This window comes from Hirundo rustica, chromosome 14 (genome assembly GCF_015227805.2).
Source record: "Hirundo rustica isolate bHirRus1 chromosome 14, bHirRus1.pri.v3, whole genome shotgun sequence".
NCBI lineage: Eukaryota > Metazoa > Chordata > Aves > Passeriformes > Hirundinidae > Hirundo > Hirundo rustica.
The window spans coordinates 8,663,842-8,678,555 of record NC_053463.1 but is presented as its reverse complement, the minus strand read 5'-3'; the positions used below and the strand labels follow the sequence as shown (position 1 = coordinate 8,678,555).

At 41.1% G+C, this 14,714-nt stretch overlaps 1 protein-coding gene across 1 annotated transcript in view; it reads right to left on the bottom strand.

The window, feature by feature from the left end:
* TRPC7 (transient receptor potential cation channel subfamily C member 7) overlaps positions 1-14,714 on the bottom strand; it is a 63,988-nt gene that overhangs the window by 30,303 nt on the left and 18,971 nt on the right. The window contains exon 2 of the mRNA XM_040078278.2: positions 13,490-13,672. Coding sequence (XP_039934212.1) covers positions 13,490-13,672 — 183 coding nt within the window. The remainder of the gene's footprint in view (positions 1-13,489; positions 13,673-14,714) is intronic.

Here is a 14,714-nt window from a genome sequence, read left to right as displayed (position 1 = left end):
AAAAAAAAAGAGAGAGAGAGAGAAGAAAATGATACTCTACCCCTTCCACTGAATAAATCGATCAGAACAAAGAAAATTGATTGGTACTTTTAACTTCCTTTGTTTTTAGATTTTTTTCTTGGAAATATTAGCTTTTTAAGATGCTTTATTTTAAGCTGCTTTCATGAAAAAGAAACCTTTCAAAAAAAGGTAATTATAAATCACGAGTCGTAGTCCTTCTGAGCATTTAAAGTTTAAGGTTGAGGTGATGCCAGCAGTATTACAAGGAGGCATTTCCTAATGCCTGGTGTTTATGTTTGTCCTAATGCTGCCTGGACTTGCTATCTTCCTGGCAAATGGATAGAAAAATGAAAAGAAGCTGAGTAGATAACTGATCCCTTCTGCAAATTTTATTTTCAGATATCATGAATTCAACAACACTCGTAGTGTCTCATAGAAAGGGAAATGACACTGGTGGATATGCAGACTTCTGGGATGAAGGGCACAAGTAATATCCAGACTTCCTCTTCTCCTTGCAATTGTTTACTGCATTATGAGAATTGATTCAAAGAAATTCAGTTGTCCTTGGCAATAAGACAGTCAAAGGCTTCTGGTTGACATTTCAGAGACTTCATCAGACATTTTAATCTGTCCATTTTTTCACTTTGTCTGGAAAGAGTTACAATGAAAACACAAATATAGGAAAATTGAGAAGGAATGGTCATAAAACGCAGTTCAGTGGAACAATTCATTTTGCACAAGGCAATAAAAACAGGCAGAGTACCATAGAGCCTGGATGGTGTTCATCTGTCATCTGTTTGGCCCATACCTTCCCATTCCCCACACCACTCCGGATTTGCCACCACCGGGTCCACTCCTGGGTCAGGGGTCTCATCAGCTCCTCTGGACACACCAGCCCTCACTCTGGGCACACTGCAGACCATTTAGGGAAAGCTCACAAGATGAAATACCAGGAAGGTGATCTCTTTAACCTTCAGGGGAAGCTGAACCTTCTCTACAAGTGATGTAACAGATTAAAGAAGAAGAAGGAAAGGAAAATCTGAAAAGCTTCCTCCCCTGCTCCTCCTCTAACAAACTGAGTGCAATTATTAATAAACCCCCAAAACATGCTACTGGAACACAGGGTAGGATGAAGAAACCATAAACCATTCATATCTTGAACAAACTCCAGTACCTTTGTAAACTCCTTATAAATCATTATCACTGAGCCCAGCACAATAGCAACTCAAATCTCTGCCCCTCTACTGTAAAAACCACGTGTTAGGGACAATATTGGAGTTATCTCCAGATAAGAAAATAAGCCTAGGGACCAGACAGGTATTAAAACATCAAAAAAGCCTAGGGACCAGAGACACATGAAGGTTTCCACCCTGAGAGACATCATGAATTCAAGGAGCATAGATACTACTGCTTTATCCCAATACAGAGTAAGTAAAACCAAAATGCAATCAGGACAGGATCTTTTCTGTCCCCACACTGGGTTCCAAGAAAATATTTGTCTTGGTTTAGGGCAAATTTGGGAGGAAACCTTTGGATGGGTCCCTCTAGAAAGCAAAATTCAAGCTGACCCTCCTCCTCACCAGTTTGGGAAAGATTTCCTTGGAGAGAAGTGGAAAAAAGCTGTTTATTTAACTAGCAAACATGAAATAATGAATAATATTAAACAATGGAACCACTCGTTGTTCTGAAGAAGTGGCAAATTCAGAAATTCCATCTGTGGATCCGAGAGAGAGTGTCCTTTTCCAGGGTGTGTCCTCAGTATTTTGTCAGTCTCTCCAGGGCTGAGTCTGGTGTCCCAGCCACAGTGCAGCTTGGGGGGCTCTGGATGATAATCCTGGTGTTCCCAGACTGAACAATAGCTGAAGAGTTCCAAAAAACCTCCTGGCTTCAGCTAACTCAAAATACCTAAGTAAAATCAAAGGAGAGCTCTCTCCTCCTCCCTGTCTGTGTTGCAGACAGCACAGTCCGAGAGAGGGAGAGAGCTGAGGTTCTCTGTGGTTTTGAATTCAACCGTGAAAAAATTCCACTGCTTTTCCTTCTCCCTGCCTTTGCTCTGGGCTCTAGTTTTAAAGGCACAAAACTTATTTCTGGGCTAAACAGATGAATGGGGATACAATTCAGCATCATAAAGTCACCCCAGGACATCATCTTACTCTGATTATTACAAAAATGAGGGAAAAATAAGTTAAGGATCAGGAAGATCTGAGCATGAATGAGATTTGTTCTGTATTTTGCTTACAGCAACCAGTACAGTTTTCATTGTTTTCTCTATCAGACATTAATGAAACACACGGTGACCCTTGGGCATTGCCAGCCCTCTCTCTATCAACATTTCAAAAACTGATCTTAGAACTCTTCAGAGATGTTACAGAGCATTTAATTTTCTCTTTTCCCTGGGAATGGGCACCGATGCCAAGTTAAAGATTGCACTAATGCTTTGGTTAGCGACTTAGGCATGGAGAAGAACAGAACTTGAGACAAAAGCTTCAAGGCAGAATGCTTCAAAGCACAATGACAAATGGTGATGTGTGATATTGAATTTCAGAGGATTGAATGCTGCAGTGCTTTTTCAATGTTCCCATTAAACGCTATTTTCCTTTCTTCAGTGCTGGAAAATGAGGCGAGGAGCTTTTAGAGACAAACCATGGTTGCTCCTGTGCTGCAGACAAGAAAGAGCGGTGTGACCAGGGCTGTGCAGAGGGGCAGGATATCTCTGATTGAAATGGAAGCACTGGCAGTGGAGGGGACTGCCTGGCTCCAAAACCAACCACTTAAAAGCATTGAGTGCTTTATCTCCTGGGCAGAGCCAGTAAGGTAATGCATCAGGATCTGTGAGCTCAAGCAAAATGTTTTCCAGTGCTTCTGCATTCAGAAACCACGGCGGAAGCTTTGCTGGTCCCCTGGCCCAGGGACCCCAGCAGATGGCAGTGGTTTTTCCTGGTACCTCTTGATACAGGAAGGAAATTGTTCTTCCCTCCAGCCTATCAGTCACACAGCTTTTTAAGTTAAAAAAGACTAAAAAACCCATAATAAAACCACATATCAATCAGTTCAAATAATGAAGCCACTATTTTTGTGAGGCAGTGAAAGGCTCAGGGAAGTATTGACACCTCCAAAAGCCCCTGTCCTGTGCTACAGGGGATTAAATGAGAGACATGAATATATATCTGAAATATGGAAAAAAGTTTCCTGAAGGCTACAGTAAGAATTGAAAGGACTCAAAGGAAGAGTTTTACATATAGGAATAAAGAGGGTGTTTCAGATACCACTGTGGATTGAGTGATCACTTTTCCACATTTCTGTCTAATTTGATGTGACAGCTCTTTCTAGTAGCTTACCATGTTGTATGCATTGTAGGGAAACACTTATGAGCTCTTACAACAGAATGAGAGTTTTTTCCTTAGAACAGTTGTTCATAAAAGCAGAAGTTTCACTCCACAGATGGTAAAGCACCTTTATATTGTATAAACATATAAAAAGTTACTCCTGATAGAAAACACTGAAATAGAGAGACTTCTATTTTTTATTTTCAGGAGAGGGGAGGAGAGGAGAGGAGAGGAGAGGAGAGGAGAGGAGAGGAGAGGAGAGGAGAGGAGAGGAGAGGAGAGGAGAGGAGAGGAGAGGAGAGGAGAGGAGAGGAGAGGAGAGGAGAGGAGAGGAGAGGAGAGGAGAGGCTCTATCTTGGACAGCAAAATGGTGCCAGCAGAAACAAGGAAACTTACAGCAAGACAGCTAAGAGACAGAGGTCAGCCTCGGATGATTGGAATTGATCGTGCAGAAAGAAACCAGTATCTCTTTTATTACTGAAATAATTATATTCCCCTTAAAACTACAGAAACCTACCACTGAGGCAAAAGATTTCACCACTCAGATCAGCTCACTTAGCTAATGTACACTACACTGAATAGCCAGGGGCTGTGGGAGGAAGGCGAAACTCATCAGTGAGGCAGTGAAAATGGATCAAACCCTGCATATCAGAACTAGCCTCGTGAACCTGTGAGTATGAAGTCCTGAGGTGCTCCTGTTGGGTCCTCTCAGCTTGTGCCTTCCCTGTCAGCTTTATGGCAAACTTCAGTGTGTTTAATCACGGAGTGTGAGATAAAAGGAGCTGCATAAATAGACTTTCAAGAGAACACTGGGGATGTCAAGAGACACTGGCAGAGGCAGAGAGGAGCAATTTCTCTCTCCATCATGTAGCTGCCTTCATGTCCTTGGAACAACCTTTCTGGGTTCATTATTAAGCATTTATCTTTTGATGTAGCTCTTTGCTTCTGCACATCTACATCTATTAACACGTTTTAGGCTGCAGCACCTGCTCACAGGAACCCTGGGCTGGGTGTGTAATGCTTCAAATGCCAGAAATCCCAGGGAAAATGATGACTCAAATGAGTCATCCAAAGGGTTTCACTTGTCCCCTTGTGCCCCTGAATTACAAGTGAAAAAGAAGGGGTTGCATATGTGGCTTTTCTCATTTTGCCAGCCCTTCCCATGGCAGGAGGTTTGGACCTGGGACGTCTTTAAGGTCCCTTTCCAACCCAAACCATTCCATGATTCTGTGCTGTCAGGAGCAGAGGAGCAGCGCTCCTGCAGGGATCCCCACATTGGAAAAACCAGGCGGGATCTGAACCACACACACTGTGTGCTCTGGAATGTTGAAAGTACATCAGAATTATCATGAAGATTTCCTGACACCTCACAAAAAGCCGCAGCCTGAGCTGAGCTTGCCATGCTCACGTTCCCAGCAGGACCAAAGCCAGGGCTGGTCTGGAAGGGGAATTGTTTTCTTGGCAGCTTTGCTGTGCTTGAGCAGAACCAGAGGGAGGGAGGGAGGAAGGGAGGGGAAGCTGGGCTTGCTGCACAGGCAGTGCCGTGTTTCTCCCAGCAAAGCCTTCACCAAAGCAGAGATGAAATCATCCTTTTTCAGCAGGTCACTGGAGACTGTGGGAGTATCAGCGAACATTGGCAGGGGTGGAGAATCTCAGGGAAAGGTCAAAGCAGGATATCACTGCTCTTCCCCTGAAGGGTGAAGAATACACTGCCGTTTCACCAGAGAGGATCAGATGAATTAAGAGTTAAACATATGCCCACATGCAAATGACAGGGAAAAAAAAAAATCAATGAGTGTATTAAAACAAAATATGGTTTCTTTGCTTTTATAATGCTTTTCCCTTTTGAAAATTCCTTTTGTATTATAGGCATTTTTAAGACTTGAAGTCTAAATGAAGGGTCTGCATTTACATTGAATAAAATACTTTTCTTGAACTGAAACATACATTTTTGGGGGTGGAAAAAAGGTGGAAAATGTGTCAAAACATTTTTTTTATCCAGTAAAAGACCCATTACAGAGCCGTTTCCCTTGATGCAGAGCAGAAGATTACAGAGCTCAGTGGGAATTACTGAAGTTTGCTGGAAAACACAGAGTGCAGGGAAAGACCAGCACAGGCAGAAGCCTTTCCTTATCTCCACGTTGTACTCTGCTCTCTGAACCTCCAAGTGAACAAAGAGCCTTTTGTTTTGTAGAAGATATTCTGAGACCTTAGCAGAAGCAGGTGGGATATTGTAGATTATATTATGTATTTATTTCATGCTCTGGAGTGCAAAAAAAAGTTTTCCTTTTAGCAAATGCATGTGCTATTACAGTCTGACAGCTGAAATTGTGGGAAGGTAAATCTGGCTGGAACTTGGTTCACTCTTTGCTGTTGTGGCTGCAAGAGAGGCATATAAAATTGCAGAAAGTTTAAGAAATAGAAAAGTACATGCCCTATTGCTAATGAATTAAAAATAACAACTAAAGTTCCATTCCAAAGATCAATGCTCTTACACTGGGACCTTTTCACAAAAGAGGACCTGCTCTAATTTTAGTTAAATTCTACCTATGGCCACGGGCCCTGTTTTAAAAACACTTTGCACCAGACTAACCTTACAAGAGAGAGTAAAAACAGGTCCAAATTCCTCTGTCCAGATGCAAAAGAAATATTTCCATGGATGAAAGAAAGTCCAACTTATCAAGTCTTGTTTCAATGGGATCTAAGCATGGCATAAAAGGAAACACTCTCAGACAAAAGGTCCTCCGAGATATTGCTGCAGACACCCAGAGAACAAGGAAATTTCCCTGCCCTGAGGATTGCTGCAGATTTCCCTCTGTCCCTGGGGTTCATTTGACTGTCTAATGGCATCTCACAAATATTCATGAGGTTCTTGCTCATCCCTCAGATGGGCTTTGTGACAGGCTTGGTGAATATTCAGACCTGCTACCTGGAGTCTAACTTCAGTGTCTTTAAACCTGTAGCAAAGGGAAAAGATTTGTGTTTGTAAGCCAGGCTCGGATGAGCCAGGATTATCAGGAAAAAAACCCATCTAATTGTGAAACTTCAGCCTCTGAGTTACTTTTAAGGCATAGACCCACAAGGATTTAGTACAGTTTTAGTAAGAAATTACACCTTTCACAAAACCTTTCACCTTGTTTCCTTCTGAACCAAAATGTCTTTCTTATTAGAGCCATTTGGCAGAGGGCAAATACATCAAAACCCAGGATACTCACACATCCCCCAGTTTTATTGAAATCCAATATCCGGATCCACTTGCTGGATGACCTGTGCTACCCAGTACAAAATGATAATTTTGAACACTTCAAACCTTCACATAGCTCCAGTTTACAGCCACATCTCCTTCCTGTGACTCATTCTGCTCTATAAAACAGGAGTGGTGGGGCAGATCTGCCACTGCTGAATCAGTGAGTGCATGAGCAGGACTGGGATCTCACTTTGCAAAGGTGACAGGGGACAGAACCAGGGCATGAAGGTCACCCCAGTGCTGCTGTGATTGCCCCAAAGCCCCCGTGTGGCTCAGCTCTTTAAAGGGCACGGCATGATCCTGCAAGGGTGAGTGATGTGGGTGGAAACAGGCTTTGACCAGGCACAACTTAAAACCCAATAAAAATAAATTAGTCTAATGAGGTAAATAAAACTGCCAAGACCACTGCAAATGCAGTTTGTCCCTTGACACTAATGTTCTTCAGTGCTGACTGGGAAGGTAAAATTAATAATAAAAATGGAGGGGACTTTTGTTGTTCTCCTGTTAATTTTCTACCATATGAAATGAAAAGGCAAGTCTGATTTGTTTGATGTGTGTAAGTAGAAATTGTAGAGTTTGCACAAATTCTTTGATTGGTTCAGTTTAAACCTTGCTTTGCCTTAAGTTTCTTTATAATTTGACTTTCTTGAGACAAAGATTGGGCTTTTTTTGGGCTTAGCATACTTCTCTAGGGTAGGGAATAAGCTGGTTGACTCTTTGGAAAACTTTAGCTTCTTCTTCTACTGGGCTGCATGTTTTCTGAAGAGATTTATTGTTACTGTCTGATTTCTCGTCTTTTTACATATATGAATAAATCTTATAGCTGAATTATTTATCTGAAAACGGAATTGCAAGTCCCAGCCTTTAACATTCCAGGATTTTCATATCTGTGCAAAATCAAAACCACTTGAAAATCCTTATTATTGAATTATTCATCTGAAAACATGCCACTATAAAAAAACTACTGAACAAAAATGCCCCTTTGGTGTCTAAAAAAACAGCCACAGAGGGCACAGAAGGAGATATTTAAAATGCCATAACCTCTTCCTCCCTCAGGAGAGCCAGGAATTATTTTCCCATGGCTACATGGTGAAGACACTGGGCTGGTGCTCTGGCTCAGATGCCTCTAGTGCAGATGGATTTATTCCCAGCAGGAATGGGAATAAATGATGGGTAGACAGACTCACTCATAGAATGAGACTTCTCTCTCCATCAGGTATAAAGTCCCAAAAGTGTGCCCTAATGCAGACCTCTACAGGTGTGTGACAAGGAGCTCACACAGGGAGCCTCACCCTGGGACAGTGTCCATGAAGATCCACATTTGAACACCACTAGATAAAAGACCCTCAATAGCTTGAAATACTGATTTATTTATATTTATTTTAAGGGTTCTACACATCCATATCTGACTTTCCATCCCAAATGCACCTTTACAGGTCTATTGCCTATGGGGAATTAGGAAAAGTCAAAACTGGAGTCAGCTAAGGTCAGATTTGTAGCAAAGCATATAATTTGCTATTTTCTATGGGAATTTTATTAATAATTATTAATAAAGGTAATTTTAAGTCCTTTCATCTGTGACACGATGGTTTTGATGTGTTCTTGTGCTTACTTGTCAGTATCTTGACAGACATTTAAGACCCTGTGACATTCTGCAAATGAAAATAATTAAGTCTGCATATTACAGTAAACTGGGAATATTGCAGACAACGTTCAGGATGGAGAAATGATTCACTGAAACCTTAAGAGGATGGATGGATGTGCAGGAAATAACAAAATGAGATTCATCAAGGAAAAGAAAAGAAATTAAAACATCTGGGAAAAAGGAAATAATCAGAGTCACAGATTTTAGTGGGAGGAAGGAACCTTGCTAATGAAATACTCAGATATAGAAATGCATTTTGTGAGGAAAGAAAATAACTCCTTCCCTTTCCAACCTCTGTCAAAACATCTGCAACATGCAATTAAAAATGTAAAAAGAAAAATCACATGGATAAGATTTAGAGTCCAGAATGACCACAGTGTTTCCACTGATGTTAAATTACATTTTACACTATTCACTGTCGCTCGCCTGAGAGAATCAAGAGATAGATACTTCTCTCCCCACCACCACTGTCCAAGCCATCAGTGACTTCACAAGACCTCAGTTAAATAGTCCTGAAACTAAAAAAGGGGTGGGGGCGGGGGGAAAGATGATTGCAGAAACAAAAATACAATTTTCTGAAAGCCCTTTTGACTGAGGCTTCTCATCAGATGGTAAACCACTCTGTCCTCTTCCAAGCCATATCTGTGCATGTGACAGCCACTGGGGCACTGAACGCTCACTGTTTGTCCTACCAGAAATTCCTAAATTCAAGGTGTGGATGTGAATAACTTCATTTGGGTTACCCCAGTGTAGTTTTCCATTGGTGTTAAGGCTGGTGTGCAGGCTGTGGGCCAGGCCCTGGTCCCTCTCCCCTTTCTCCTGCAGCACTCCCTCCCCAGGGCATCCCCAGGATTATGCAGGATAACTGAGAGCACACAGATCTCTCCCACCATGGTGTGACACAGATACACTCCTTGCTCTCTGAGCTTCTTGTCACTTCTGGGTTTCTCTTGTCCTCTGCTCTCCACCTTATTTTCCTGTGCTTCCTGAGAAAAAGCCAAGCTGTCCCAGGTAACCTAAGGATGCTCTGGTGGAGCTGTGTTTGGGGCAGTGTCTGTTACTGCACATTTTAGGGGGCAAAACTGTCTCTTCAGCACAGGCAGGGCTGGTTCTCTTGTCCATTCAGGGATTAACCTTCTCCAGCTCCCATTCAGGCTGCTGCAGCCGTTAATGAGAACTGGAACTTCTCGTGCCCTGGGGTATCTGAGTCGTGTGACCAACGCAGTGAAAAGTTATAATCTAATGCAGCCACGAGTATTCTGTTCAGAGCATCCTCCATATGTTAATTATTAATAATATAGTTATAAAAAGTTCCTGTTCCAGCTCTGTCTTAAATAGAATTTACACAGCCATCTGGTGTTCTGTTTAATTTTTTTTCCCCAACCCAATTTGTGTGTCTTACTGTTAATGAAGTTAAAACTCATGAAAGAGAAAGGTGCTCTTGCTTTGTGGTGGTTATGAGCAGAGCTGCTGAGAAGACAGAGTTGGGCACTCAACATTTGCAATTAAAAGAATAGAGCAATGATAATTTTGCCATTGGGAAAGAAGGGAAATGAATGTCACCTCCTACAGAGGAGCAGCAGCTTTACACCTAAAGGTAAATGTTGACACAAGTCCCCTGCCAACATTAAAGAGAAACAAGAAAGGATCGTATTGGTACAGACTAAAATGAGAACATAAAATATTAAGGCATTTGTGCAGCTGATATACAGCAGCAAAATGGTTTTGTTGTGAGACATCAAAACTCTAATTTTCTCACCATTGGCTCTCCAAGGGTAGTTCCAACCTCTTTGCAACAATTCTATAACATGCGCTAAAAGTTCAGTTCCTGGAAAGAATCCAGGACTCAGTAAATGTTTAAGTGTTTGAAAATTGTTTGTTTTGATCTTCACAAACTCTTTCCATTTTAATAATTTTCAAGAAATCATTAAGACCATTGATCTAAATGGAAAAATTCCCCTGGAAAACTTGGGCAGAGTACATTTGAGTGATTTTTTCCAAAAATCCTGGGGTACAGAGTGATTATTTAGTTCCTTCAAAAAGTGTGAACAATAAGAGGAATGCAGAATTTTTATAAACAACCTTGTAAACTACTGTAATTTGGGGTTTCTCCTTGCTGCAAAATATGTAAAAGCAGAGGTTCTTAATTCTGCAAATATCTTCTCCAGAAAGTCCTTGAATTAAAGCCTTAGGCCTCTCACCATCATCTCTTATGTATTAGTAGCATGCTTTGCAGAAGAAAAGGAAAAAAGAGACCAACAAGTGAAGCCTGTAAATTTTGATGCTTTCTTGAATGACTTTACAAGATTCATCTCAAATTTTGTAAATTAAGAAAAAAGATAATGATCAATCAAACCCTGTCCTTTCACTTAACCAGAGAATTTGAACCACAGCTTTTTTGAAGTCAAAAATGAATGAAGTAACAGGGGACCGTAACTGGAAGCACAGAAGGAAAAATGCAGAGAGATAATTTAGGGCATGGAAAAAAACATGCTGTAGGCACCAGTTGCAGGTTTACTGAGCAGAGGAGGTAAGAAGGCTTCAGCCCTGACGTGAACATGAGATTTTCCTTGCACAGTTGTGACTGCAGTAACTGCACTGTACAAGGACAGTGAAGTAACAAAGAAATTTGGAAGAACAAAGAAGATTTTAAAAGATTTTTGTAAAGGGCTGATGAAACTCTGAAGATGCAATTGCTGTCTGAAGACATTATCTTCTGTCTGAGGGTGGGAGTCCTTGACATCTTTCCCAGAGTCTAGAAATAAAAATGTGATGAAATACAGGCTGTATCAGCAGCTGTAAAAGTAAAATAATGGATATTAAATAATAATTTTCAATGCGTTTCATGGTTCTGTGCAATTTTTCATCAAAGAAAGCCTATTGTAGGCACTTCATATTAATATGGAAATGTGAATTAAGAAGCTAATGGCAGAAATAGATTTTTGAAACATCAAATATTTCTTAAATTTTTCTATGCAAGTGTAAATATTCAGTTTGGATATGAACTTAACGAAAAAAATAACTCATAACCACTAACACCTTTGTGGGGTGGGTTTTTTTTGGTTTTTTTTTGTTTGTTTGTTTCTTTTTCTTTTTCAGACCATTCTGAAGTCCCTAAAGTTGCTCAATATAAAAATCCTGCACAAGCAAGGTCATCCCAGAGCACATAGTACAGGATTATTTTTGGACAGTTCTTAAATATCCCCAGTGAGGGACACTCCACATTCTCTGGTCAATCTGTTCCAGTGCTTGGTCACATGAACAGAAAAAAAATTCTTCCTCATATCCAGGTGGAACTTCCTGGGCATCAGTTTCTCTCTGAAGTCTCTTGTCCTGTTACCTGGAAGACTGAGCAGAGCCTGGTCCATGCTCTCAACAGCCTCGCTGCAGACACTGGCAGACATTGATGAGGCCTCCTCACAGCTCTCTCTTCTCAGGTCTGAACAGACCCAGCTCCCTCAGCCTTTCCTCATAAGAAAGATGCTCCAGTCCCCTAATTATCTTTATTCTCTGCTGGACCCATTACAGGAGCTGCTCATCTCTCTGTACTGAGGAGCCCAAAACTGGGCAAGGTCTAGTCAGGATGAGTCATTAGCTTTGAAAAAGTGACTTGAAATCTGAAGACTCTGTCCAAGAATCAGTTTATTAAATATGCATAATACTTCACCCTCCCTCTGACCCCTCTCTATTATAGGATTTCCTTAAAATGAAAATGGATTTCAAAGCACAGGATTGGTACACATAAACCTAAATATCTCTAAACTGAATAAAAAGCTTGCACCTGAAATGCATTGCCTCTTAAGTAATTAATTGTCCTGTTACCATAACACACTATCTTTGTTCAGCAAGTGTGACCAGCATCAGTCTATTACCACATCACTGCCAAAGCCCAAAGCCATTTGTCTGAGTGTCTCTGCCTCCCACAGATTGAACTATCTTGTTTTCGAGTTAGCAGTTAAATACTCATCTTACACATAGACACACACCAGCTGCTGAAAAGAATGTGCTGAAAAGTGCTGACCTGAGAGTCATCACAAGGCTGCTGAGTGCTCCTGTTCATATCCTGTAATTGGTTTAACAGTTATTACCAGTGTGCAACAAGTTGCTGTGATCCAGAAATGATGCTCAGCTTTCCTGGGCTTAGGAAGATATTTATACATGAGAAGATCAACTGTACATGACCTCCCATGGGTGCTTTAGGTCAATGTTCATGTGTTGTGAAAAGTCGCACATACAGACAGGGTAAGAAATGGGGGAATGTCCCTCTGGAGCCAGGTAAGCCAGGGTGGAAGTGCTCACAACAGCACAGCAACTCCAGCTCGTGGTCTTGGTATCAAAAGGATGGCGCAAATTTTTAGAGGGATAAGTGAGCAAAGTAGCACAGAATTCACACACTGAAAAGGCTTGGGGTTCTGACAAAGGTCTCTTGCAATTCAGAACGTTCTGTGATCCTGTGGCTGATGATTCTCAGGCCATGGATCGCTGGGCACTGTTCCATGATGAGGTACTATCTGTATCTCTTAGATTAATTCATTTTCTGAAAGAGCCCCAGAGCAAGTTTGGCCTCCTGTTACCAAAGCAACAATTTCAACAACTAAACTTGACCCAGCTTGTTGAACATCTGACTGGGAGTGAACTGATGACGTTCAGCTGAGATGTTCTACTTGGTTTTGGTGGTGGAACAAAACAGAGACACAACGTCCTAGGAGAAAATATTTGGCTTGGTACTGCGTGCTCCTGCATGAAAGCTTTTAATTTCAAATACATTTTAAGATTCTCTTTAATTAATGGCTTTCATAACAGGAAAAGACCTTCTCCAGCCAGCACAGTAGAGCAGTCAAGAGGCAAAATGAAGCAGGTGGTGGGTTTGGGAGGGCAAAGAGAGAGCAGATGTTAGCTTGAAAAATTGGAACACTCTTCGAGTCCTGTAGCAGGAGCCCAGTTTCCATCAATGCATATTGTAGGAGCAATTTATTGGGCCCACCCAGGCCTAAAATTTGCCAGAATAACATTTTCCACTCACACAACACACTGCTGTAAGGCTGAATTGTTGTTTCAAATACTTCTAGAAGAATTTATTTTTCACTTTGCAGATAACCTTCTCCATATTGAGGGATGTGGGAAACTGCAAATCAAGCCATAAGTTGCTCAGATTCTAGGGACAGTCCTGGTCCCACTGAAATCTACTTTTTTTATATTTTTCAGATGGCATCAAGGAAGCAAAATTAAATGTGAAGATGTATTCCCCAGGGGCCCAAAGGAAGAGCTTACCTTTTTGACCTCGTATTTAATAGCAAGTTTAATCCTGCTCAAACTTGGTCGGTGGTGCTCAGGGCACAAATGGATGTTCACATCTCCATTCAGGATAGCTTCCACTTCTTCAGTGTCTCTGCACAGGTCCAGCACCCCCACGACAAAGTCCTTGCATTGCATAGATAACTTCCTATAGTCGTTCTGAGGGAAATCAGAAAAAAAGTTGTTTAATTGTGCACTGGAAAACTGGGCTGCAAACAGGTAAATGAAGAAAAGGAAGAGAGAGCTTTTGTGAACAAGGTTACTTCTGCAAAACTAGTGCCTGGGAGAGTGAGAAAGCATTTGATGTACACAGCGTGTTGATGGCTTTTCACAGAAGTACAGGAACTCCTCCAGACTTAATTAGCAATGTCTCTATCAGCAGCACAGTTTGCATGACAATAGGAGAAGTTTTACAGACCACGTAAATAATTTCCAGGGAAATCTTGATTTTAAGCGATCTCTGCTCTCTGTGTGGTGTTTCTCTAGGAATGTAGAAATACGGCCAAAAAAAGAGTCCTGTTAACTGGTTAAAATATACAGCAAAATTTTCAGTTTAGGTTATTTCTTGATAACGCTTTCTTTTGTAATTTCAAGAAGTTTCAAACAGGTACAACAAGCTGGAGCATCACACACAGATGTGTTCAAATGAATTACGTAGTTATAATACCAACTTCAGCCTCAAACCTTAGAATTTAGTTAAAATTTCCTGAAAGAGCATCCAGATGATCATTGCCACAACACCTTTCCAAGTAATGGAACTTCAGAAACTCAACACGATTTCCTGTGAAATAATTTCACTTACAAACCCGAATTACACTCGTGGGGAAAGAGATAACCTGTACCTGACTTGACCGAGGGCTAGAAGAGCAATTTCCCTGCCTTAAACTAAATTGTGATAGATTTTCACATGCTTGACACTTAAAAAATGAGGAAAGTGCCACCATCTGAGTAAATGTTGTAAATTAGAACACAATTAAAGCTACCATTAACATTGTAGCAAAATGATGATATTAAAGGCTCGATGCAACAAATAGGAATAATAGGCATAAGACAAGCTCTAACTGACTCGAGAGATCTTTTCAAATTAGGTTTGATGAATTAATTAAATTCAGTACCTTATCTAATTAAGCCAGCAGCCAAAAGAAGAAGAGAGTTAAACCTGGCTTTGATGAAATGATAAGGGTAACCCGGCTCTGTGCTT